Genomic DNA, 27428 nt, shown 5'->3' on the forward strand with positions numbered 1-27428 from the left:
TTAAATTGTAGTATCTTGTTACCTTGATACTTATTTTACTGCACATTTTTAAATATGTGTTTGTTTTAAGGCTGACGGTTTTTGTTATCTAGGAAACCATAATGTATTGCCTTTGTCAGGCCGTATTCTTCGGAATTAAATAGTAAACATTCTAACAAAAACTATCAAGTCTTAATGGTATTACTACTTTTTGACTGTTTTTTAAGATCATGCATGCATTAAAATTTTCTGTGAAAACATGCCGTGCCTTTAGGTCTATACTACTTAAGTATTTACCTAACTATAATACCTATCTGTTTTTTATGGGCGCGATGCGGTGATAGTCTCGCTCGCAGCCGGGCAAGCCGGCCCGTCGACACAACAAACTTCCAGCCGATAAACGCGGCGCGGCATCGATCCGCGGCGTTGCCGTTCCGCCGCACGTTGCCGCTCTGAGCGCCTATTATTATTTATTATGTTACGCGCGGCCGCTGCACGGCTTGCGTCACTCGTGCAATGCCCGGACTCGAGTGTTTTATGCCCAAGTCTCTTCTGAACGATGAAGCAGCGACGTGTTAAACTCACTTCTAAGTTGATCACAAACCGCTTCAATCTCTACCTATTTCCTTAGCTATGTGTAGCTATATTCTCAAAAAATACGCAACTCTCAACAATATTTGTTGAGTACTTGTTAGGATTCGGTTCAGAATCGGAAAGAAGCAGAATTGCTTATTGTCACCTACGTTTGAGTATAAAGCACGCTTATATACAAGTTAATGAAGCTTTGGAGAAATGTGTGTTATCCTAGCCTTACAACCATTGATTCTTAAAATTCGCTTTAAACCACAAAAGTGACCAACTTCAACCAGTGATACTTAACGTGGTACTTTCAGCATTACCTAAGTAGGTACCTTACTTTACTTGCTACATGACAAAGACTATCCTTTCTTATGTTTCCTCTCATTTACCTTAAAAAGATTTAAGTAGTTGACTATTGAATAGAAGTCAAATAGGTATATTACAAATTCACAACATTCTTTGATCAAATTCCAAACAAAGATTCCAACGGCTTCTTTCCCATTTTCAACGAATGTTTTGTTCAACTTCCAAGTATTGTTTTGTCCTTGTATTTCATACAAAAAAAATGTATCGAACAAGAGAATGTAGAAATCTTGAAGACCTTGGAGACCTCCTTAGTCTGTTACTTTGTAACAAATCTATACCATTTGGCAAACTGCAGAATACTCCGATAAACTTGTTATTTAAGCCGAAGAATTTATTAAACCAGTTCTTAAGCGAGGCGTATCTTCCTACACCAATTTCTCATTATACATTTAATAACAACTTTGTATAATAATATGGTAATAACAAATACAAAATGATTTGCTTGGTTAGTAATGGCATCCTATAGAACCTACAGTTAAATATTATAATTAAATTGATAATGATATTGAGGGGATTACATTGCCCTCAGTCCTTGAGGCCTGGAAGCCTACCACCGCTACTAATTCTTATACAATTCCAAGACTTGTGTTTAAAACTGAAACAATCTTATTAAATATAATGTCTATCTAGCTAAAACAACGATTTCAACCTCGTGATCTACCAACTACCTACGTATTTCTAGATCTTTTACCTCATAAATTGTTAAGTAAACAGTTTGTTAAAACTTAATTACTACAGACATCTGCTTTGGAAATGATACAGCACACAAATGATTTTAAAAACAGCAGACGTGAACGAATGGGGAACTAGAATAATGCACACCTCATTAGGCAATGCTGTGAAACAACTATCACAATAAAATTCTTTTGTTTCGTATGACGCGACGATGGCTCAAGTTATGAAAATATTTGTATTTTGTCTCGATATTTCAATAAAATATAGAGACGAAGTATAAATATTTTCATTATTTATTGACATACTCTGGATGGCGAACGTTTTAAACACGGCAGAGTTATTAACGCTTACAGATTCCTACACATCTGTAGTTAGACATACAGACATATAAAATACGAGTACCTATAGCTATATCTAACACCACAATCCCATATACAAGTAATATTTGACAACATTTACTAAAGAAATTTTAAATTGTAAGGCATATGACTGCCTGTTAATACACCTGTGTGCTAAAAAATGCACCCTTCATCTATTCCAGGCCTGCCCTATTGCACTATAAACAAGATATTTTCTGAGCTCCCCTCTCATTGGCGGCACTCCCTCGCCGCAGCTGCGTACTCGTAAAACCTACTACCGAGAACAACGATCTAAGCTTAGATATCTAATGTTACTTGCTTGCTTTCATACACGGTCATTTAATGCTAGTTCTTATTAAATAATTTCTATCGCAAGAAATGAATGAAGGTGTAATATGAATAAGAGTACTCACGATATGATAGAGCCAAATTTAAATTTCTATAGCAACAGAACAAATGAAAAATTCAATAAAAAGTAACAATGGCTGTCACAGTTGCTAGGCGCTCAACTTTCCGTGCAAAAACCGATCGAGCCCCGCACGAAACAAATATTAGAATGGCTCCTCAGTCCCACAGATATTGGTTCTGACTAGCAAAGCGTTCGAGATTTATCTCTTGTTCCCTTGTGCAGGTAGAACTCGAAAAAGCTTACAAAAAAGAGGAAACGTATTGTGAGATATTATTATCTTATTTAGCACCTGCTCAATGTCACAATAGTTGAGTAAAAACTGACGTACGGTGTAATCAGGTGCGCGGTGCAATGTTTAACGGGTAAGGCTTTATTAAGTCCAGCATATTGATTGTTAGCGCTCACGCGATGCCGGCATCAAACTCTGACTCACTCTGGTCTACATAGGAACTGGGTACAAGAGCGAGGGCCCGCCTGTCCGCGCAGACCTTCGCGCCATTCGGGTCACAGTTATGTTTATGACTTTTTTTTATCTAAAATGAAACAGGCACGTGATGTCTTCATTCTGCTTTACTACCGTGCCGTGCGCGAGCTTTTGTTTTTGTAATACTTTCAGAATTTTAAGTACCGTACCTCCTTTTATCAAGTTTATGTTCTTCCTTTACCGCATTAAAATCGTTGGAAATTCTACTTACTGGAAATCCCTACTTCTGAGTTACTCTGTTATAGTATACAAATCTATACGATTAAGATTAATTACAACATTAATTTGTGATTAAGTTCTAAGCGTTGGCACGTAATTATCTTTAAAAGTAAACTTGCTTTTTCGTTTCAAAAAAGGTTTTTGTTCTCTCTTTTATTCATTAAACGCTAACGAGGCTTAAATGACCCAGTTTTTCTACCTGTAAGGACACAGTATAACGAAGTTTCTCTGGAAACGCGAATAGTTTCTCTGCAGTGGTAGGTCCCAGAAGACTCACAAATTCTGTAAATGTATATGTATACGGAATTATTTCGAAGCTGAATTTTGGATATTGTGAATAGAGTTCTAAATTAAGTTCAAATTATGACTGCCGTCAAGGAAATTATGAATGTGTTTTTCTGTTCTACTTTAGTTAGTTACTTTTCGTTTATATCTAATAGTGTTTTAGTAAAATAACAATTAAGTACCTATTCCATAATGAACGGACCTAAGGTTTATCATAACATGGTTCATTAACTATTCGAAAGTTAATTGATGATTAATGATCTTGTCTTACAACTTACGTAATAGATGATTTTGATCATCAACATCGGAAATACATTTTGTAATCCATTCTATTTTGTCTTATTCATATGAAATTAGTTGCGGCGTAAAAAAATAAAGCATGTTGTATACCGGCTAGCTGCTGATAACCCTAGGAGTGCACGTTCGGTGTCAAGCAAACACGTGCTTCGGTACGCTCAATGATATACGCAGTAGGTATAATTATGTGGCTGTCGGAAGGGTCAGCCGCCCCGCGCCTTCGCTCCCCCGCGTTCTATCGATCGCGCCACGTTGCCGCCCCGCTACTTTCCCCGCGACGTTGCCAGCTCGTCGCTACTATTTAGACAGATTATTGTTACAAGACTGACTGGTGTATCATTACTTGTTGCCTCAAGTTGCCTGTTGCGGCTCTTTGCTTATCCCTTATGTTAAAATTGGACCTGGTATCATCTGTTGTTTACCATCAACAAATTGGCCGGACTTAGTACTCTAACATCGCCAGTACTCCGTTTTTCTAGTCTGAGTATTTCGCATACATTTATCTACGTCCCAGGCGTTCGCGTTTGTTATTCGTTCATTACTTCGAGCTATTTAGCTCAAGAAACGTAAATCCGTCTAACGGGCATCGTTATTTCACTTCGCTTCAAATATTTATCGACCATGCTCTATTTATAAATGCTGATGTTTATAAACTCGTTTCATTCATCCTTCTACATTTGTATTGATATTTTATGTACACACCTATCCAACAAGATGTAGAGTTGCTCGATGTACATTCCTACTTGTTTGCGTTTATGGCCGACGCCATTTTTTTTGTGATACGCATACATACATTGGCACTTTACTAAAACTACTAAATTGTAACGTGTTGTACGATATTGATCAAATTTAACATAGTTTTGATTTAATCGTTCGTGTTCAGAAGAATTTCATGCGAATATCGACAATTTGCAATCCTAAATCTCTTTATTGTGGCGTACAGTGAAATAAAAGAGCAACCAATTTGATAACAATATTTATTTACAAAAATAATGGAATGATTCTTTACGGTCTAGATAACAATTATGAGAAGTCACCAGTAGTTGGATCTAACTTAATATAATTTCTTCTGCCATTAGATGATCTTAAACCCTTAATTAAACACAACACTTCACTGCGAAATTCAAGTTTTTGGTCCATATTAAACTCTCTCACTGCTGGTAATAACGATTCGAAAAATGACCGATCCTCGTCTTCAGTTGGTGCTGTGTAACTGCACGTGGCGTCTGGGAATGGGGTATCTACGTATTCTATGTCATTCTCTTGCTTGGTAGTTCGCTTTCTTTTTAGATTCTCTATTGTGGAGGGCGAGTCTTCGGGATCACTACCCCACATACTAGATTCGTTTAACAAATCAAATTTTCTGTTTTTAAAACCAAGCCTTTTAAGTTTCGTGTCATCTTCGTCGCTCGGTTCGTCATTCTCGCAGTCAACGTCGCTTCCTGATTGGCTGTTCTTGTTGTTGTATATATCGTTGAGAAACGACAAATGTTTCGCATACACATACCCCTTCTTGCCGTATTTCCGTTTTCGATGACGCACGAACGAGTCTCTTATATTTCTCCATTTCCCGTGAAGTTTACGATCTGGAAATACGAAACCGTTATAAATCACAGTCTTCTAACCGGACGTTGAGCGATCATAGGACAATTATTTACTTTCTAAAATACTGAAATGGCAAATCAAATGGTATTTCAAAATAAAATAAACACCAAAAGCAACATTTACTATAGGGTACAAATTTTCTCAACAAGGAAGGGGTCTAAAGGTGATAAATAAATAAATACACAAGAAGAACAATTTTATTGCACAAATTGAAATTACCTATTTATCATCTGCCAGGTGCATGATGATTTGAACGGTGCTAATGCACCATAGAGCACTATCACCATATTTTTACTAGCTTTGCCCGTTATACGTTATACGATTTTTATTATTTAGTAGTCATTCATTAAACCGCATTGTTACGAGTCCACAATATACGCCCTGCTGTGTAATATGTCCCGCAATTGGGCAAAGGCCTCCCCATTCGTCGTGTTCCTCTTCAACTTGTCTCTATGATAAGCCGTGATTGACAATTTCGATAAACGCGTCTAACATTCTATGAAATCTATACTTTTCTAGGTAATAGAGTATATCCATAAACTCGACGACTAAGCGTTAGGTTTCCGTTAGCTTCATGTAACTATAACATTATACGGCGAACACAATCCATCTTGAGAAATAATAATTGTCTATGGTACGGTACCCTAGCATTATGGTTTATTATGGCGAGACTTTGACCGTCAATTGTGTCCAGACGACTGGAATCAGTTGCTAAGATAGACTATACAGATAACCTACAATTTTAAATGACAACAAGTTATTTGAGGTCCGTAAAAAATCGTTAGAGACTAAAGCAGAAACTTGGATGCCAACTGAACTAACTAAAACCGTACTCAGTCCATGAACTTTGTAATACGTTATTATTACATTACTGTTATGTAAAAGGTTTATCCATGACAGCTCACGATCACAATAATGATCAGTTTACGAAAATATTATGGGATATTATCGTAAAAATAAATTACACATTACGCAGCCATTGTAAGATAAATTTTAATTGATGTTTGCTTCTTCGTACTTACACTTATCAACACGAACCTCTTAAATGCTATAGTGTACATGAAAGTATTCAGAGTTAAATGTGGTTAGTTATTTTCCATTGCATCGAGAAAAAACCAGAAGTGAATGGATGCTTCGGTCGGTGTTGCGAGGGAAAGGCAGGTGATGAACGCGATCGATCGGTCGACTGGTTGCCCAACCGCGACCTCCGCTTTCAAGGTGACGCTTTTCGCAGGTTATGTACGAACGTTGTTTTCACGAACATCAAATATTCATATAATTCACCTTTAGCTGTTAGATTTATGTTTGCTAATGTAATACCCATTTTTCTTCTGACGCTCTTAGAAGTTTAAAGCGGCGTTAATATTCGCACTTAACATTTTGTAACTCGGCGTGTTTTTGATTATTCTATGAGATGAGATTGTAAACAGACAACGTTTAAACAATTCTGACCTAAGTTGTATCGTACCTATTCCATAAAAAAATATTCTTAATACAGGGCCGATGATAGAAATGATGTGCATCATATGCCAATTGGGTTTATGGAATCTCCATCAGAATACTCACAAACATCATTTTTATCCTTATCCGGCATATCGTCAAAATCAGACATAAACACCCTAGCTATTTCTGACCACGCATGCTGCTTTTTGCTTTTGAACCTGTTGTCCTCACTGTTAAGGTCCCATATTTCTGGGTATTTCTTCACTTCACTTATAAACAATTCGACATTGAGACTGTATGAGTATGAAGTCATATTTGGCACTTGAAAATCTTCGCGATTTCACTGCGACAAACAACGCGGCTGCCGCTACGGACGATCTACGCGGAATGACGCAGCGGGGCCGCAGCGGCCCGCCGCCGCACCGCAACGTGTCTGCGTTTTGTGCACGATCTGGCAACGTCGCGCGTCGCTCCACGCAGCCGACAATCCCCACTTTTTGTTGAAAATTTATTTGTTTACTTTATTGTCTACTACTAGTAATCTGCGTGACGTAACTTCATTACCAAATAATAACACATAATGATAGAATTCGTTAGCATACGTTCAGTTCATTACTAATGATTAGAATAACATTATCATTTATTTGTACTTTAGCCAGAATAAGTAGGACACTTTAAAACCTAAAACATTAAACGGTGCTAAAATTTAATTAGATTTTAAACCCAAAAAGGTTATTTTTTAGTGCCAACCCGTTCTGTCTAGGTCGGCCAAAACGTCGAACATTCTGTTGCCACGTTTAGGTAATATTATTTTGTCGTTTTACGTGTTAGGGCTTAGAGGTCATGGAGCCAATTTCAAGCCCTAATATTTTTCCTTACACTTATCAAGACTTACCGTGCATTGTGGGTGGTCTGACGTAATTAATTGAATATTGTTCTGTTCATTTACCACTAGGATTTTGTTGAACTTCATAAAATAAGGTTAACATTCTATAATGCTAATTAATATGCTTGTTTTTTCCTTAAACCGGTTTCAAATGATTTACACATTTGTGTATTATAGTGCGCAGTTATAGATAATAAAATGTAATTTATAGGTGTATAGCCGTGTCCTATGTGACCGTCTAGATATTTAATAAAGGCAAATAATATTACTTCATTATGTATTATAATGTTTTCTGTACTTTCTCGTTTTTGTGCATACCATACATAATAATATAATCTATTGATCCATATAAAATTTAATGATCATGGTACTGGGGTGCGCAAAGAATTACCAGAGAGATGGATGGGTTTTATGAAGGGAAGAAAGATCGAGGGTTGGAAACGTTGGAATGACGAGTAGAAAAGAAAAATAAATATAAGAGACTCTATAGTGTGTTTTGCTGTGGATAGGTAGCTTATTTTATCTAACAAGTAGAAAACAATAAGGCTCACGATCGATTGTATTGACCGTGAGTTTTCCCTGAACTTCAAATTATTGTGTTGGAAAAATGCTTAAGAGAAAACGAAAAGTGTAATTTTAATCCAATTTCTATTCATTCATTGGCCTTTTTAAATAGCGGAATTGGGGCCCTGGTAAGTTCATGACCACTGCAGAACAAAACGCGTCAATCGTCATGAAAACCGCAGATGTGGAGCGTAGGAAATGAGAATATCCCGCTAATGTACGGCAAAGCTAAAACTCCGGGAATTATTGCGAAACTTTAGAATAATCGCACAACTTCACAATTTAGGGCGCGAACTGTGGGCCGACATTTTCCCATCCCTCGCTCCACAAAGTTTTGCATTCCGCTAAAAGATATGGCGGAACCTAGAAAAAGTATGGCGGATTTTTCAAACTTTTCGCCATTTGTAGTGCCAACAGCATTGCTTTTATTCTTTCTGCGGTGATTTAATTTTTCGAAACTTGTTCTATGGATTTGGATGTATTTCACCAATTTCTATGTATACTTATAAGTAGCCAGGCAGATGCTCATTAACGCTGACAATTATCTTAAGACATACATACACACAAATGCCCCTTAAATCCTGAAATAACCAACCACACATGCACTCATTTTGATTCCATAAAAACATTTAACTAATTAATTTAATTATTGTTTCAGGTAAAAACCAAAGATGGTCATGAGTAAGGCAGAGGTCAAACAACACCAATATAAGAAAATATAACATTTATTATAATATTAAGTAAGCATAACCTAGAACATCATCACATTACTGTTTAGGTACATTATTTAAGGCAAATTCTGTATCATTAACAAATATCAAGAAAAATACTTAGGCCAAGTATTTGACTCAAGTCTTTGTGCTTTTGTCACTTCATGACGTCATCATTCCGCACAATATTAAGGAAACATCTATCATCATATACTATTGGCTAAATTTGTAACCAAGCAGATAAACAAGTAACAAAAAGTCTAGCAAAATAGCTGTCATTGTTACTACCTAATCTATATATTATTTTCTCTTTTAGACTAGAAAAATATCCCTTTATTTAACACAATAAAACCTAAATACTTATCAACTCATAAACATAAACTTTGGTAACTATAATAAGATAATTAAGATAACAAGTACTTCTTAAATAAAAATAATGTGAAGATAACTAAACAAAAATACCTAATTAGTTATAACCAAACATAGCTTCAATAACTAAAAATAGCAAAAGCCAAGGGATTAGATTAAAATTAATTTCCAATTTATTTGCTGGAAAGTACTGAAAACAACTTATGCGATTAAATTCCAACAGTTGAAGAAGATGAAGAATACTTTTAACTCTAGTTTAATAAATAATATTGCTTTGCCGATATATTGCGATCGTTAAACTCGGCGCATTATAAGATGGCGGTTCTGGAGTCAAGCGAATTCGTGTAGCAAGTTATTGTATTATAGGTAGATAGTAAAATTTTACAATTTACTTGCACTCGTATCTGACTTCTGAGTTGCGCCGATATTTGCAACTACTGTAGTGTCTGTAGTGTTTTCTGATCATGAAGGTTGTTCTATTCTTAGCGATCTAATTCGGTAAACAATCTCCAGTTATTAGGTCGATATTGTTTATGTGTTCACAACAACACTAAACCCTCAGCTACTTTGTATTTGACCTATTGCCAAAAGCCAGCCCGATCGTATTAGTGTAACCCACTCGTAAACTCACTGTTTTTGCCAACAGACTTGGATATTGTTCATATTTTGTTTTTTTTTTCATAATATTTAGTAGTTGGCAGAGTTTCGTGCGAGTCGTGGCATTTCGTGACGTTTTATTATGAAACTTTAATACCTGTCGCTCTTGTAAATATCTAAACAACTTTCGTTATTTTTGAAAAACATGTTACGTCATATATTTATAACAACTTGTACTTCCTCTTCGTTTAGAATAAAACCAGATTTATACATGCGTCACTTGCCTCACCTTATTTGACTAAGATACTAACAAAGATATAATTCTGAAACATAAACTTAAAAACAATAACGTCCTAGATATCTAGATTAAGCACCATTTCGCGGAACGGGTTTGTTTCTTATTCAGTACTATCCTGTCTTTGCCTTTTTATGTCAATGAAGTTTCTTTCTCCAGAAGTCCCAGGCCTTGTATTATTGTAGTGGCAGGAAACAGCCTCCTGCATTACATTAGCTATCTGGGCCCTCACCCACATCTTTATATTAATTGGTAGCTGTCTCATTTCAGGGAGAAAAGACAATAAGAACAATCTATCACTGTCGGTCTCATTTTCTTGTATCTCTACGGGGAACATCGGCATTTCCAGTTCCTCTGGCGCCTGGTTACTACCCATACTGGATTCTCTTTTTCTCTTTCTTCGTTTACCCTTCTTGCCTTTAATAGAGTCGTTGTTTAAGTTTTCGACTGGATGCTGAGGCTCCAAGTTTATTTCTTCTTCAAATTCGCTGGGAACAAAAATCGAAATAACAGAATTGAAATGCGGCTAAATTGTATTATTTTCTGTAAATGGTTTAAAACCAAATCTGAGAACAAAATGGGCTGCAGGAGTTTAGATGTAGTGCCAAGAATCTAAAGAACATACTCGTCTTCGCTTAAAATGCCCTCATATCCACCGAGATAGCTCATCCTCTTGAAATACCGATAAACTCGTCTGTTGATCCTTATGCCAGAGCGGCGCGCGCGCAGTTCTCGGTTGTATGCGTCCCGCAACGATCTCCATTTCCTTTGCAACTGTAAAACTTGAGATAAGAAAATGACGGGAATTATTAATTACATCCTGCTCTCAGTAAAAAGTACATCTCTCGATAATAATTTATTGAATAAGTCCTTTTTTAATACTATAGACGCAGCGACAAAAAGTCTGGCTTTGTTGTTGCAAAGTATTGCCAAGTAACATGTTTACACGTGCAAAGCGTTGAGTCCTTCAAGTTTTGTTGCAATTCATGCCTCTGATAAACCTATTTAGTTCTTAAAAATAAATAAATATGAAAAAAAGAATGCGTTTCCAATCAATCCGTTAGCACACAACTTATAATTTAACCATTACTAAAGATCAAACAGGTCTTACGTACCCTGACTTTGATTGATGAAGGTCAAATATACAATTTATTTCGACAAACGGCTTAGGGCTGTTACATAATTAAAAGCTTCGCGCTTGCATTAAGCTGTACCCCTATACTGCACGAATCGATAGCCGTACTGGGGTGGCGTAGGGGTGATGCAGGCAAAATGGGCTTACATTGGACATAACATACCTTAATGGATATGTATGTCCCCCAAATGGAACACGAAACCAGTAATTAGGGGCAGATCCCTAATGCCTTGTCGAGAGAGACTCGGAATTTATGTACTAATCATTTTGAGTATCCTGACATACATCAAGTAATACGAAACCTGATATTAGTTCATAAATAAACAAACAAAAAATTATCTAATTTATGCAACTAATTTCAATTCTGCTTTATGATCTAAGCATTAATATTTGGGGTAATGTTATTTATTTTGAGTAATTTCAATCAAGAAATTTCCGTCATCATCTGGTTCCAATGAAACTGTGATTCATAATAAATTACGTTTCATATTGCGACTGTATTTTTAAATGAACTTTGTTCGATACGCGATACAGCAGGCAAATTACACGTGCGGGTTGCTCATAACATGTTACCTTATAATAATATAATTGTACTCAACACAATTAGATAACTTATCCGAGATCTCAATGAATGAATGACTAACATTCCCATAGTGACAGCAATGATTTTAATAGCGTGAATCATGTAACATGATTTTTCCACGTGCAACCTATAATTTTTATTTGCGCAGTTCAAGTCAGCTTTAAAGTCGACTAATATACCTACACAAACAACACCCATCTAACTACGTAGTACGTTCTAGGTTATACGAGTTACATTGTTATCTATTGCTCGGTTAGCAGTAGTAGTTTACCCACATAAATCGTTGGAACAGTGTACCTAACAACAAGGGCAAAAGGGCGGAAAACGGATAACGGAACGCGTTTATCATTAATCGCACCGCGCTGCTGCACTCGAAGCGAGACAACGCGACTGACTGTGCGGAATGTCTGAGCCGCGTCCGACACAGTCCCAACGTTTTCCAACCACGACACACGTCGTAGCTCACCAAACTACATTTATAAACGTAACGTTTCGTCGCTCTACTAACAAAAATGAATTCAAGTATACAAAGCGTTCCAGGCGTAGTTTTGAACGATTACAAAATACATTGTTAGTGAGTGAGTCATGTCGCGTTCCATATAACTAAAATTACATAATTATGCATGTTATTCTCGGATCTCGGCCCTGATTTGACATTGACATAACAGAGGTTAGGTTCGTTCGTGTTTTCTAATACTAACCTCTGTCATATGCTGTTGCCTTGCTGTAATGATCCCAATCGTGGTAAATAACCGATCCTATTTCCTTCCATAACGCCAGTTTTTCCTCGCGATCGGCCGGATGATCGGTTTTGTATAAAGCTGGCCTTTTTTTTATTTCATCTATCAATTGAACTGGATTAAAGATTGACATTTTGACAAATCACTTGAATCGTCGGAATAAAGGCGAAGTTATGATTGCGACGAAAAAAACGCGCCACCTCCGCAGCGGGGCGCGATGCGACTGACGCATTATCGCGCGTTTGTGCGCACGCTCGACTCCCGTGATTGGCCGCGTTGCGACTCGCCGTCGACAGAATGCCCGCCCACTGCGACTGGCGTGTCGTAGTGTCGTAAACTTTGTCGAATCGATTCATTTTAACACGATAAGAACCTATGTTATTTTTGTTTATAGTTATTGATAAATTACATTATTGTTTCATACATCCCACGGTAGATGCAAATAAAATAAAAATAATTGTTGTACAACGTAAATATCAGAATTAATCTCTCTAAATAATATGATACGTGTCGACTTTAATGCACAACTTTTGGACTCCGACTAGGACTGGGAAATGTAAATAAAACTCATTTCCTAAATTGAGACAACCTCCTTTGAACATTCTACCTATGCAAACTATTTTAGTAGAAACATGGGCAGGTTTCTGTAAAAACATTCAAATTCAAAATAACCCTTTGTGGTGCGACTCACGAGAAACCGCAACACGTCTGCCCTGGCCGCCGCGCTCCGTCTTGCGTTTGTGCCCGCAGCGTGCGGCGAGCGGCGGCGTGCGGTCGAGTCGTGCGACGTTGCCAAATCGTGCACGCACGGACCTCTTTTCTGTTGTATTTTTTTATTTTTAATCTGATGCACTTTTCGTGTTTTCACGCTAAACCTTCGACGCGTTAAATATTAACACAAAGGAGTGTTTTGGACGGAACTTATAAATATGCATGTTTGCATTATTTATTAGATTCGGAGTCATTAGCTAGCGGCCGAGGCGCGCATTATAATAAAGTTAATAAAAAATATTTTTTGTTTAGGTTTAAATATGGAGCTACATAACACAACACTCTGGACTAGAATTCTTGATATCGTTTCGATTCCATTCAAAAATTGGTTGAGACTGGGTTTTAAATTTAGTAGACATCAGAAAATTCTACTACAAAAAGAAAAAAAAACATGAAGACGACATTATATGACTATGTCTATCTACAGACACCTTCAGTATGTCGGTATCGTATCGATCGACCGACTTCTATTCCCAGTGGCAATGGCTCCTACGGTTCTCGAATGTCCCGGCACTGACATTATTTTATTCCAACAATCAAACATTATTTAAACAAAGAAATACCAACGTAGGCGTTTTAATAAGTAGGTGCTCGTTTACTTATATTCAATGTTCACGTAATTAGAATTAATAATATTCTCAGAATTTTACGCAATACGTGTCATTCACCTATGAGCGGGTCTGTTCGGTAGCCAGGCCAGTAAAGAATACCAAGAATACCTACTTACATTATTCAAGGGTCAAGTCTATTATGTAGTGTTTACTACTATTAATGTGTGTTTTAGGCGTTCATTGCAATGATTTGTAGCGACGTAAATCGCTAAAGTAATTTATAGCTGTAGCCCGTTCCATTTAGCTACTCATTAGTTATGAGTTCATACCAGTAATGTAGCAGAGACATGGCACCAACCACACTGCTAGCTAAATGTATTTGTAATCATAGCCAAACAAAAACCTACTCATTGTAATCACAATTAATGTTCGTACATCGGGATGAGCACGATGATTGATTAGCTGTGTTCGATTAGAATCTGCAAAAAATGGTAATGAATGGGTCCCTTTACATTTTGAGTTTACCGAGCCCGAATTTATCGACGATGTGTGGTGGCAGCGCTACACGACGCGCTGTTGCCACTCCGCGGCCGGTACCGCTATGCGACGTTGCCGCCTCGACCCACTTCCAAGGCGGCAACAGGCGCACTTTTTTCACTCGCCAAAATACCTATTGGAGTTTATAATAAAGCTTAATTGCTCGCGATTTTTAGATATCAAAGTTCTTTTTAGAGGCAACAACGTCGATACTCGTGACCTTTACTTTTCCTTTTGTTGTTTACGTCGTGAGCGCAAGTAATTTTTAGATTGAAACGCTTGTATAGTTTCTGTCTCGAGAAGTGACTTTATATCAAGTTTGCTTTTATTATTACACCTCATAAACCTGTACAGGTTTAAGGTTCTTCTAGGTAGCATTTTAAGCTGTCAAATTGAAATCGGGACAATGTTATTTATGACAGTGAGACCGGACGCAAGTGCTTTGCAAATTGTGTAGGAAACCATAATTAGCGAGTGGTTAGATACTTATTTCGTAAAAGCACTATGTTATCAGTACCCGCCGAATTGGCGGTGTTTGGTATTATGTAGGCTGCTATTATATTCACGTAGTTTTCGTATTCGATATTCTTGTCGGCATGTACCTAAAGCTGTTTTCCTCGTTCTGTCATCCACGTTATGTCATACCCATTTTCGTTCGCTAAAATGAATTCATCAATTTTGTATTCACCATGTTCTGGTTTCTATACCAGTGTTTTACAAGTTTTGTTCTCGGGACAATCGCGTCACTGTATAAAGGCAGACAGACAGATGCAGGCCTGTACTTTGTTGCAATTGTAGCTGCACGAAGCAACACACCGGTTTCATGCGTTTTTTTATAGATATCAAGAGTCCCTTATTCGTAAGTGTATTAGGGTGTGAAATTATAAAAGACTATTTATATTTCGTATTACACATCGCAGGTATGTATAGGTATAAATCTCTCAACATACTACTGACGTGACTGTTTAAATAAGTCTGTTTTTTATTGCATCGCTATAAAAACACATCCGAATGACGAGCAAAGATCACTGCTTATTCATACATATGACGTATTCATCAATTCCCAAAACTCTTTTGTTAAGTTAATACCCAGTATTTACTCAGATAAATCTAGCTTACGTAATATAATAATGTCGAGTAAATATAAAACAAAAATGTCTGTAAGTATGGAATTAAACCTTAGAGATAAACAAAAGTCGAAAATAGTACAAGAGATATGATAAGAAATATAAAAAGTTCTCCATGTTAACCTATACTCGGAACGCTAATAAACTTGAAAATCCGTTTCCACTGTAGGTGCCGCGGAACTCTGAAAGACTAAGATAAGAAGAATGCGGGTAATTACACTAGGATAAAAGAATTCCAAGTTAAACTATAATTAAGTGTAGTTGTATTTAAGCTAGCTCAGTAGTCAGTTCTTATGTTTGCGGTTTTGCTCACTTTTACGCTAGTGATACATAAGAATCCTTACTAATATTATAAATGTGAAAGTAACTCTGTCTGTCTGTCTGTCTTTTACGCTTTCACGTCTAAACCACTGAACTGATTTTAATGAAATTTGATACAGAGATAGAGTTGACCTTGAGAAAAGGAGAAATGGAGTTTTTATCCCGGACTTTTGAAATTCTCTTGGAAATGCGATATAACCGACCTCGACGCGGGCGACTCCGCGGGCGAAAAGCTAGTATTTCATAACGGGTACCGAATGGTATGATAGGTTACCACGCCAAACCTTGACGAGACTTGGTATTAAATCCCTACGTAGAACATTGTATGTATTAAGAATCACTGCTGTAATTCCATGGTGTACAATAAAGAATATTCTAACTCGAACTCTAGAACGAGCATTTATGCGATCGACTAATGCTTGTTTTGAGTCTTGGTATCTTTGTGCGTTGTTTGTTATACTCGTTTGCGTTGTAATTGCGATTGCTCGGTGGGCATTTATCTATTACATTTTATAACGTTATTTTTGTTCAGACATCAAACCCGCGCATTATCTGCGTTCGTACAAAACCTCGAAATATTTGGTTCGTTAAAGGGTGACGCTAGACTATTTTAGCGTTTTTCTGTTACTAGTAAATATCAGTGTAAAATCACCATTAGACTTCCACTCAAAATATAAAAGAGAGATATTATCTAGAATTAATGTCTGCGCCAAATCACATAGTGAATTGCGTCGTAGCCGTAGACTAAAGTAAATTGGTCTGAACAAAAAACTATGACAGTCATTACTCATTAGTGCGCGCAATATTTGTGCTGTAAACACTGGACTTATTTGAACGAGTTGGATCTGGCAACATCTTGAAACTTGACATTTATTTTGGAGACGGACAATTTATGTGTTTAGCAATTTCCGAAGTTTATAGACCTCACTAATACTACGTACTTATTCTTTTATATTTAAGAATTTTATTGTTTTTTAGTGATTTCAATATTTGAGAACGCGCAAATTGCACTAGTATTAATGCATAAGCCATATTACAGATAAGAAGAAAAAAAACAACCCGCGTAGTCATGTTTGTCATGGATACCATGCTTGAATGTTCCGGGACATATACTTAAACAAAAAATAATGTATGTAAAATAATAATGCAATCGTTGAACCGGATACAAATGGTATGATGTTCTACTAATGCTTAGTTAAGCTAATAATAATTAATCAGATGGTGTAGGTACCGTAGTACATGGAATTTAGTATAAGGAGTTTTCGTCTCTGGAGTGATACATTTTTTTTTAAATTTCGCAATCCCCTTGAGAATCCCCCGACATTAAGCAAACAACGTTTTAAAGATAACATCAATTAATTCCATGTTAACACGCTACATTAATTTCCCTTGAATGTACCTTTTCTACATATTTATTTACAATCGCAGACATCACAATTCGCGGTACAAGGCTAGCATAATATTATGCATGTATGCATGCTTGCATGTGTGCAATGTTTTTGTGTTGGCGTCAGTTGCGGCCACAACGCGCATCCGGTGCATTGTCGCTCTTCAAGATCTGCATCTTTATGCTCCCTCGCATATGCAAGCCATAGGACGACCACTTGCCATGAAGCCGACAACATTACTATGTATTTTAGTTGTTACGGAGTTTTGTTTTTGCGTTTGTATTTCTTTAGGTAATATGAATGTGGCACTTTTAAAAGTTATGATATATCAATATTTTATAAGCTCTACATACATTTTGCAGCACTCAAAAAAACTCCTTTATTTTTAATCTGAAAAACAATCTTTAGATATAAAGCAGTAGAATCTGAATGGTCATTCTGTTAAATAGATATTGAGACTAAACTGTAAGTACACTAGACCCCACGAAAATAATAACCAACGAACTACGAAAATAGTTCTTACTGCTAAGACATTAAGCTGTTGAAACTCTAAAATATTTCTACTGATGTCTCGTCAACTGTACATAGGTCACAGCGGTCGAACTGAATGCTCCTCGCTGCGCTAATTGGATCGTGAACGTGAGCTAAATGGATTACGTAATACAGAAAGAACCTTTTAGAAATCAGGACTTGTGTAGCTTCTAATGCTGTATCAGCTGTATGACACTAGACATGTATTCAGGGTTCTATACCGAGTCTATGTGCGGAATAAACTTAGAAAAACACACATACAAGCCACTTAGCCCGTAGACAAGAGAGTATCACACGCGTGAGCTCATATCGAAATGATTAAATGTTGGAAATGACAACCCCTTTTGACAGATCACGTGACCTTTTACTTCGTATTTCGTCTTATAAATGGCATATTTCTATATCAGCAATCAGTACAAGGTTGTGACTCAGTGTGAACGCAGCCTAATGCTATTCAAATACAATATCCTTGCAAATGTGAAGATTGAAGTATTTCCCACAAAGTGCTAGCAGTGTGGTCACTTATTCAGCGGCATTCAATGTTGGTAGCCACATCCTGTTGTAGAATATGTAATTCAATTGTTCAGTTTAATGGTGCAGTTTACTTTAAAATCGTGTGTAGGAACTTGTAGAATAACACACAAAGAATATCTTTTCTTTACGTTAAAAAGCTTGAACACTTAGCAACTTAGGAGTTTTCTAAATATGACATTTAACTGCTATTCAGGTTTCTGAATCCATCCAAAATTAAACATGCTATTTATCAAACTGATGGCTTCTAATAAGGCTAAAATGTTATCTTGAAAGCAGGCCGAACGTGTTTCCCGCGAGGCAGTGACCTTGACTGCCAAGAATGTCTACTTTGTCTACACTACTACTACTTAGTCGCTATTTTTTATCCACACAACTAGGATAATGATACAGAGTGCTTAAATTTATTCAACAAATTAAGCAGATCATGCTAATATACCAGTTTATCTGTGCAAAAAATAGCTTTTACCTCATTTAGTCATTTTATCTTGATCTGCCTAGCCTACGAATGATGTCTAATTTTGTCTTTTAATAACCAAAAAATCTACAGATTATGCTAAAGCACCAAAAGATCAAATCGATATAGGATTTCGAGTTTTTTTTTAACAATAAATTTAATTTCAGCGCTTTTCGAAACTTACTTTTATTAACGATTCGCCAAAAACTGGATGTGTTATTATAATTTATGTAATGACAATATTTGAAAGATCGCAGTACTGTGCAAGTATCGAATAAAAGCGCATTCGAATAAAATCACGATTCGTGAAATGATTCGAATAAATGTTCACGAAAATTCGTTTCGTGCTTGGAGAGTTCAGCCTGGCAGCGGGCGGACGCGGGCAGCGTACGTGCACGGTGCAGTCCTAGTCCGCTACGAAAATGACATCGATTCGTGAATTCTGATGACCAGGGCTGCTAGTTTACTTAGGATCTATGAATATTGTCCTATAGTTGTTTTTTAACTTCACTTTATTATTAAACCTTAGTGCTTTACTGTTACAATCTACAATAGAGCGTACAGTACCTGTGACTCGAAAAGACGTTGCCATCATTCTAAATAAGGAGAAATAATTTTCCAGTGATTTTTTTATAAATAAACGAAGAAAGGAACGAAACGAAACGAATTTTATAAATAATCACAGTTAATTTGCAAAAACGTGTCCCATCTCACATCTGTGTAATATACAAAAATTACAATAAAGTTTCCCGAAGGACTGTCTAGTTATTATGATTAAAACACTGCATTGTCTTCCGCAGTCAGTCGAAACTGATCGTCTATTATAAATCGTTCGGTACGCCATTACCATGCACTGCGGAGAAAAGGAGTGTCGTTAGTGCGCGACTAATCTTGTTGACTTCAATATTTTAGTCTGTTATTTTAAATGGTTTCTAGAACGGGTAACAAGACGAATTTTACAAATGCGACACGTGATCATGCTAAACTAGACGGCTAAAAATTCTGAATTGCCCAAATCTTTTTGCACCCTGACAAAGTTTATATCAAAAAATATTAAATAATTCGTCCCAGCCTTTGGACCAACGAACTGACCTGATTTGAATCAGAACCACAATACAGAAATACACTTTCAAAGGACTGTCGGATGCTGTCATTCTACTACGGAACCGGTTGGATGCATTATTTCAATTTATGCATGAAAATACACGTCCACATCGCGACAAGGACACAAACAGATACCAGAACACACAGAAGCTCAAATATATGCTCTGCCAGATTGAAATCGGATAACAGCGAGTGCTTCAGGGCGGACAATCATATTCCTTGTTTAATAATGGACGCTTTTATATCAAGTGTAATAGTAATGGGAAATTTCAAAATGGCTTAAATAAAGATTTGGACTGTTACAACTAAGAACACCATTATACAGGTGATATTCGATTTAATTTTAGTTTTTGAACATTAAGGTACCTTACAATATTACAATATCACGAGAGTAGAATAGAAAGCATATCTTGTTTTAAAAACGAACACATAAGGAGTGGTAGGTAATGTGATTTCTCTCTGCGAAAACTAACTAGATAACTTCTAGATTTTTTATAATACGCCTTGTTATTTTTCATACTTCATTGTGTAGGATGCGCTGAGCGACTTAACATTGTATCCTTTCACAAAAATACATTAAAGCCCAGATAATGATAAGCAAAAATAGTATTATACCTACATACAAAATAGTCGTAATACAAAGCATAATATGTGACGCGTCATCGAGAACAATAGGTTTTAAAAAAAGAATGTCGATTTGTAATAAACCGATAAACAGGTTATTGATAATATTGTGCGTGTCGATGACGTCATCATCATGATGTAAAGAAGGGAATTCCTCTCCTTCACATCCTGTTATAGGTATAAAAATCTGACAAATACCGTGCTTCTACTCCGTTTAGTAACTGTTAAAAATATTTCGTGTCAAATTTATTTCGTAAACTCATGCTATTTTCGATATTTTTACAAATCATTTGGCAAGTAAATGCTGAAAAGGTGCGTACATAAGATCTTAAATAAATCAATGTTGTATTTTAAGTCATCACTTCAATTCAAAACTCGACAGCTCTCTACTTTGTATTTTTTTTTGCACTCTCACTTAAATGAACATCAATAACTCAACTATCAAAAACTATGTAACCTTCAATTCCCTTGAAATTAAAACAACAACTTCTATATAAATCGATGCTATCTCCGTTGAATGTTAACTGCTGAATCAGTGCGAGACGTTGCCGTTCTGCGTCGAGCGAGCGTTGCCGCTCTGACGGATACGAGGCGCCATGTTGCCAGCTCGCGCGGTGCGGGCGGGCGCCACGCGCCGTTGCCGTTCTGCCCGGTATAAACCGTAAAATACCATTCATTCAATTAGTGTGTAGCAACATCAAACTTATAATGAATTCACAAAACTTACATGCGAATGTCAGAACGTGTTATGTTAATGTAATCAAGTGCGTTTTTGTAGTGCGGTCTATATGCAAAAAAAAAAACCTTTATCTTGATAAAGTATTTCAAGTGCAATCACTAAATCCTTTCATCACTGATAAGATTAATATTACTAACACATTCTTGAATTCGCCAAAATACCTACCTACCTGGACGATACAGTATAACGACTCACAAAGATCAGCTCTCCAAATAGTCTGCAGAGCGCATACGAGTTGTAGAGACTAGTTAAATCAATATTAGCACAAACTTAGTTTTCGAGAGAATTTCTAGGCTGCAGAAACTCGTAAAAACAAAAAGTTTTCTATTTTATTGATTTCGAGTGTGGGCTGTTCTCTCGCTAGCAATTCGGGAACGATCGCAGCGCTAATGGCTCGGAATTCCGTTGATTGCGCGATTTCCGTACCCCTTCGTCCCGTTTTATCTCCGCTCTAAATCCTTTCGTCTTTACATGGGAGTAGCCGTTCATACCCGTTTTTAGCTGGATTATTCCCATTTGTGTCAACGAAAGGGTTTGTGCCTATTTCAAAATCCATCTAGCCAACCCGCTCGGCTCTTCATATCGTCACAAAATCATTTTCTATTTAGATGGGTAGTAGGATAGCTATACGTAGAACTACAGTAGCTTCGCTCTCGCCTGGCACGATTTTATCAAGCGAAGAGGGATTTCGTCACAGAATTGTTTGAGTTTAGATGAAGTTTCTTATACTGGTGTACTGTACTGTACTATGCTGTATTTTTACAGCGTCTTGGCATACATATTTCTTTACTTAGTTTGATACACGAACACGATACAACTACGCGAGAGCGGGCATAAAATCTTAATAAAGCTGAAGTACCCACTGGTGGCAATTTATGACGCAAATCTAAATATCCCATGCCACGCCTGCTCTCGGGGTGAAATTTATTCACATATTGCGGTGTTTTGCGATGATTTCAGGCTATTAACTTGGGTGCAGCGTTGCAACACGCTAACCTATTACATAACACCAGCATGTGTAGCGAGCAGCTTTAAAAATTATACCAGCAAATTAAACCTTTTTAAATCCTCTTAAGTACGGTTTTCAAAGGCTGGACAAGTTTTGAGTCTCGCCTGGCTTTGAGAAGGTTGAGGTTGAATGTCTAATGAATTGGTGTTGTGTTTCAGTTTCAGCCTCATTTAAGTTGCATGAGTTTCTAAATGTACAATTAAGTTCAATTGAACATAAGTACAGTATAGCAGTAAAGTACTTAAAGTTTGGAACTATTGAGAAAGTCGTATTATGGAATCTTGTTTTATATTTTACGATTTAGCAACACAAAGCAATTTCACTGTCAATCGTTAATTATCTAGACAACTTTTAGTACTTGCTGCTTCTAGACTCGTGCAATGACAGAAATAATGTTTATTTCAGTAACTGCGGCTATGCCAGAATATATAAAGATCAGTTCAGATTAGTCTTGGCAGAAGCTCTGTTTATAAGAAATAACTGAAGCAATTATTCCTGGCACATATCCACCATGCATAAGGCTCACCATGGACTATTACAATATTTCCGTTTCATTCATTTCACCATGTTCGCCTTTGAGAATTCTCGAATACTTTGCCAAAGAACTGAAACGAAAGTATTCATTTGAAGCATAAAGGTTATATACTTAACATACTTTTTGGTGCTCCGTATTTCAGACCATGTTGCAGAGATTTTTATTTTATTTGAAGCTCTATTTATTTTTTCTCGCTCCACATTTGCCTTTTCTTATTTGTGAATGCGTTTAGAGTTGAATCTCACGCGCGGCCTGGTAGCAGCCAGAATCTAAAATTAAGCTTTACTCTGGCTAAATATTTGTACGACCTGATAGCGTTAAAGGGAGACTCGAGAGCAAACTAAATAGCTGCTTCGTATTAAATCATTTTACGTATGCACAAAACATTTAAGTGATAATCCAAGGTGTGATACCGGCTTGGCTTCATGAAAGTCTATACGTCCGTCGGGCTGCAGAAACCTGATCTGAGGCTATCTACTAGAATGACACGAAGCAAGTAACACTGCCGTCATGCAACTCTTTTTTCTGCATCTTTTTATGAATAAAAATACTGCGATAAAGAAAAACACTGATATTTAATTACTGTTTCATGTTGAGCATATCATAAAGACGATTCTATGACTTCATAAGTCATATTACCCAAGTGAAATCATTCATTTCAGTATATATGTGCATTCCTGTCAATTCCTTTGCTGGAAACTGGCCCGACAGGTATACTCAGGTAGTTACTGCGTAGTTTCTTAGATCAAGAACTTGGCCTTGCTAGGTGCCACGCCCTTCCAGAGATAGTTGATTATTGTTATTTAGGACATCGACTACTGCGTTTAATATTTACAGTTCTGAGTAATACCGATTGAGAATTATTGTATTTACTAACACTACTAAATTGAGCTTAGTTCTTGTACGCAGATTCTGTTTATTGCCGAACCACGACGTGGTAAAAACTGTAAAATAAGGATGTTTTTGTGCAATGTTCTGTTACCATCCAATGAACTTGCTTACCACCTAACTAGCCATACCGTATACAAGCCTTATCGTAATCATTTTATTTCAGATGTAGTTCATGCTGCTAATATAAATAATGTAACTAAATGTTTTATGAGTTACAGTAATGTGTCGTGTGTAGAAGATTACGACGTAATTAATTATTTCATAAGTCAAACACAAGTGCAATGACGCGAGACTAATTATATTAGCAACACACATTAGATCCGCCATAATTTATAACTTAAACATTGTTTTTATTTTGAGAGTGTGTGGCGTAACAAGTTAACAACTGACTAGCTCTCATCTGAATTGCAAATGGCCGCCCGGCGTAGAGACGCGGCAACGTCGCACGGGTCGATGCGGAGCGGCAACGTCGCCGTCGTCGTCTCGTGCGTATTTTTATCAAAGCAACAATCGTGGAGTTATCTGTTATCAAGAGATATTGCGGTGCTCGTCTCCCCGGCCGAGTGCCGACAGTCAACAGTCCTACTGTACCGTACATCATTTTAAACCACGCATTTCCCCGATAACTACTGGCACAGATTGTCTATGGCTTTCGTGGAAAATAACAACGAAGTGCCGGCTATCGTCTGACTCACTCACATAAAACGAAGGTCAATTGATTTAGACAATTTTACTATTATGATTTAGAAAGTTGATTTGATGTTCTTACATTATATCTGGCTTACAGCCAGGCAGTAGGTCCGTTTCAGAAGAAATCAATAAAAAAGCTATAAAACACCAGAGATTATATTTTTTGCGATATTTCTTCTTTTATGTGTAACAGACAGTATTATGATTCCTCTCTGAACGTGTTTTAGATCAACATTATTTATTGCCTTTGACAAGGTATTAAAGAGCTGTTCATTTTTTTGGTATTTTGTTTGTGTTTTTACTGTGGTTTACAAAATTATATTCCATATTAATACCGCTTAAGATTTTATTATACGTCTTCTCATTGACTACTCCTTAATCAACATGAAATATTTAGAACATAACTACCTTCCAAACAACAGTAACTTGAGTGGTATAGGGATATTCTTGAGGAAAGATTAATATTTAATTCGTGGAATCATAGCTTACAAGGAAGGCACATCATCATATGGAAATTAATGGAAACGAGCGCAGGCTTTTAACCCCTAGCTCACAAGTTTGAAGAATAACTGAAATAAATAATATTTTCATCTTTGTAGCACTTAATTTTTATAGTAAACACCTATCAGTCGTATTCTCATTGATTTTCATGAATGTAAGTTTGTCGGCTAGAGCGACTGGTATCGGGGCGAGACAGCCGGGAGGCCCGGGGGTTTGCAGGGGGAAGGCAAGAGAGGGGGGCGTCAAATTAGATTTCTCCCAGGGGTGCGCCTTCTCGGGACCTTGAGGCGACTTCGTGCCACAGAATCAGCTGTTCCCATACTCCTATAGATACTTAAATAGGTACCTACACAATTCTCGTAAACGGAATAAAAATGTTTGGTTTCTATAATTAGCGTACTACATGAATCGGGTTTTCGTACATAGAGTTTTCAATTTAACCTTTTTGTTTACCCAAGCTACTGTACCTGTGAGTAAATTGTATTGATATCGTTTTGGCTTTATTGTAATTGTCATAGTAGAATACGTACTACTCTAGTGCAAGACTGAAGGAGGGCGTTTTTATCCTTTATGTTTACCTCAGATGATCTTGAGCTAGAACGTCCAGCTTAGTACTATTTGTTTATAATTAAGAATGTCTTTGAAAATATCAGCTCAAACTCTTTAAAAGAAATTCTATTAATTAGGTATGGCAATCGATAAAGTACCATAACAAAAGATACATATTATAAAATCAATAATATGCGTGCTTTCTGGTGACTATCTATATACCAGCATAGAGCTAGCATCATGTTTAATTTAACACTATAATAGCAAACTAAAACGTAACACGAATAAATTCACAGCCAACAATAGAACGCTAAAGCCGTGTCTCACGTTGGGTCAGCATTTTCAAATATATTTGATTCATGACCAGCAAAAATGTAAGGAGTTTTAGGAGCTCGGGTTGCTAGGCAACGGTCGTCCTCCGAGGACGCGCCCTCCCTACGCAATTAATTTGAACCCTCCAGGAATACTCGTGCCGACCTTGCTTGCCCTGCTGATTTCATTTTGACCGTTATTTGAGCCGACGAATGGCTATGGACGTCGTCGAAAAGCATTTTCCTCGGTGACTTGATTAGTCTTTGTGTAGCTGTTTACGAAAGCTCATAGCAACACCATTATCTATCTACCTATACACGAACAAATTATACATGTAGTCAGTCTCTCCTTTGTGTATTTGCTAATCATTCTTCTTTGTCGATTCCAAACAAATTGGATGCGAATGTACTAATAAGTAAGTCAGAAATTGGCTCAATCGACATCTTTATATTCATGTTCAAAATTCCGAAGGGAACCAAGAATTTTTATATTATCGAGTTCATATATTTCACAACTCATGAAAACAGAAAAGGTCTGGAGATATATTGTAAGGTTATAACACTTGAAGCATTATTTTCGTCTTATTTATTCGTTCTGCTATGCACAAAGAGTTCAAGTATGTGTCTGGTAATTATCAAACTATTTATAGAGCTGATAGTGAGATCGTTTCGTAAGCTCAGAGCATGTTTATAGCGCTTATGTTTTGTCTACATATGGACTACTTATATGCAGTGCAGTTCTGTGAACGTTTTTGATGTCAGTATGAATGTCTCATAGTTTCCTAAATGGTCGTGTTTCTGCCAGGGAATTACCAAAATTGTAGCCTACCCCGTAGCATTATTAATTTCTGATAGCAGTCGTTATATTATTATCTCAGTAGTCATCATCATCGTCATCTTAATTCCGCATTCCAACATTTCTATTTCCTTCTTTCTCGTTAATTTATACTGTTACTGTAATCTTTTTAAGTCGTCGACGACTCTCGGAAAAAACAAGTTCGAGTTAACAAAGTTTCTGAAACTATAAAAACAACCGGTTTACTTACATTTCACACGACAGACAATCAGTACCCGAGTTTTTAATTGGCAAAAAATCATTCTAACCGCTTCCAGCGTTCCACGTTCTGTAAAATATCTGTCCTGCGAAAGCAAGGCAAAAGAGAATCCTAACTATGAAATTAATGCGGTCGAAAGTGTTCAATAGCGGTGCATTTAAACAAGTTTATTAAGAAGACAATAGGTAATAGAGAACTCCTATAATTGCAATGGCCGTGCATATTGCCGCAGTCAATATCCCCGATATTGAATAATGCAAATGTCTAGCATAATTGTAGACGGCAGCAAGGAAAACGTAATTTACCGAGAGCGATGCCTTAAACAGGAAAAGTTTGTTTTGCATCGCATACGGACACACGCGCGGTGCGCCTGTGTTGTGCGCACTTTCGATTCGCGCGTGTGTGCGTCGGCGCGCAACGCCCTCTGCGCCCGCGCTCGCCAGACGCTCACGTTATCTCGCATTCCACAGATACTATACACCTACATTGTAACCACCTACACATACATACATAATTGTAACCCAAATAGATACACGGAGTTCATTTTGATATTTATTCTTGTGCGTCGTGGACTTATTGTTCAAGGGCGTGGTTTAGCTCGACTAGCTATGGGTGAGGTTAGGGCAC

General features: G+C 37.0%; 3 protein-coding genes across 11 annotated transcripts in view; 1 reads left to right on the forward strand and 2 right to left on the reverse strand.

The window, feature by feature from the left end:
• LOC113495989 overlaps nucleotides 1-27428 on the forward strand; it is a 116730-nt gene that overhangs the window by 31872 nt on the left and 57430 nt on the right. Inside the window, exon 1 of one of the 9 annotated variants that reach the window (XM_026875028.1) lies at nucleotides 19064-27418. The exons of the other annotated variants lie outside the window; for them this stretch is intronic. The gene's annotated coding sequence lies outside the window, so the exon portion shown is untranslated. Of the gene's footprint in view, nucleotides 1-19063; nucleotides 27419-27428 lie in introns of those variants that run through there. 9 annotated transcript variants of the gene reach the window in all.
• LOC113495995 lies at nucleotides 4614-7865 on the reverse strand. Its single transcript, XM_026875039.1, has 2 exons — nucleotides 6824-7865; nucleotides 4614-5238 (listed from the first exon to the last, which is right to left on the reverse strand). Exons 1-2 carry the CDS (start codon nucleotides 7011-7013, stop codon nucleotides 4676-4678), a joined length of 753 nt encoding a protein of 250 aa, XP_026730840.1. The 5' UTR covers nucleotides 7014-7865; the 3' UTR covers nucleotides 4614-4675.
• Nucleotides 8860-15945, reverse strand: LOC113495996. The gene is made up of 3 exons (XM_026875041.1): nucleotides 12541-15945; nucleotides 10747-10903; nucleotides 8860-10609 (listed from the first exon to the last, which is right to left on the reverse strand). Exons 1-3 carry the CDS (start codon nucleotides 12710-12712, stop codon nucleotides 10225-10227), a joined length of 714 nt encoding a protein of 237 aa, XP_026730842.1. The 5' UTR covers nucleotides 12713-15945; the 3' UTR covers nucleotides 8860-10224.

Source organism: Trichoplusia ni, chromosome 7 (genome assembly GCF_003590095.1).
Source record: "Trichoplusia ni isolate ovarian cell line Hi5 chromosome 7, tn1, whole genome shotgun sequence".
Classification (NCBI taxonomy): domain Eukaryota; kingdom Metazoa; phylum Arthropoda; class Insecta; order Lepidoptera; family Noctuidae; genus Trichoplusia; species Trichoplusia ni.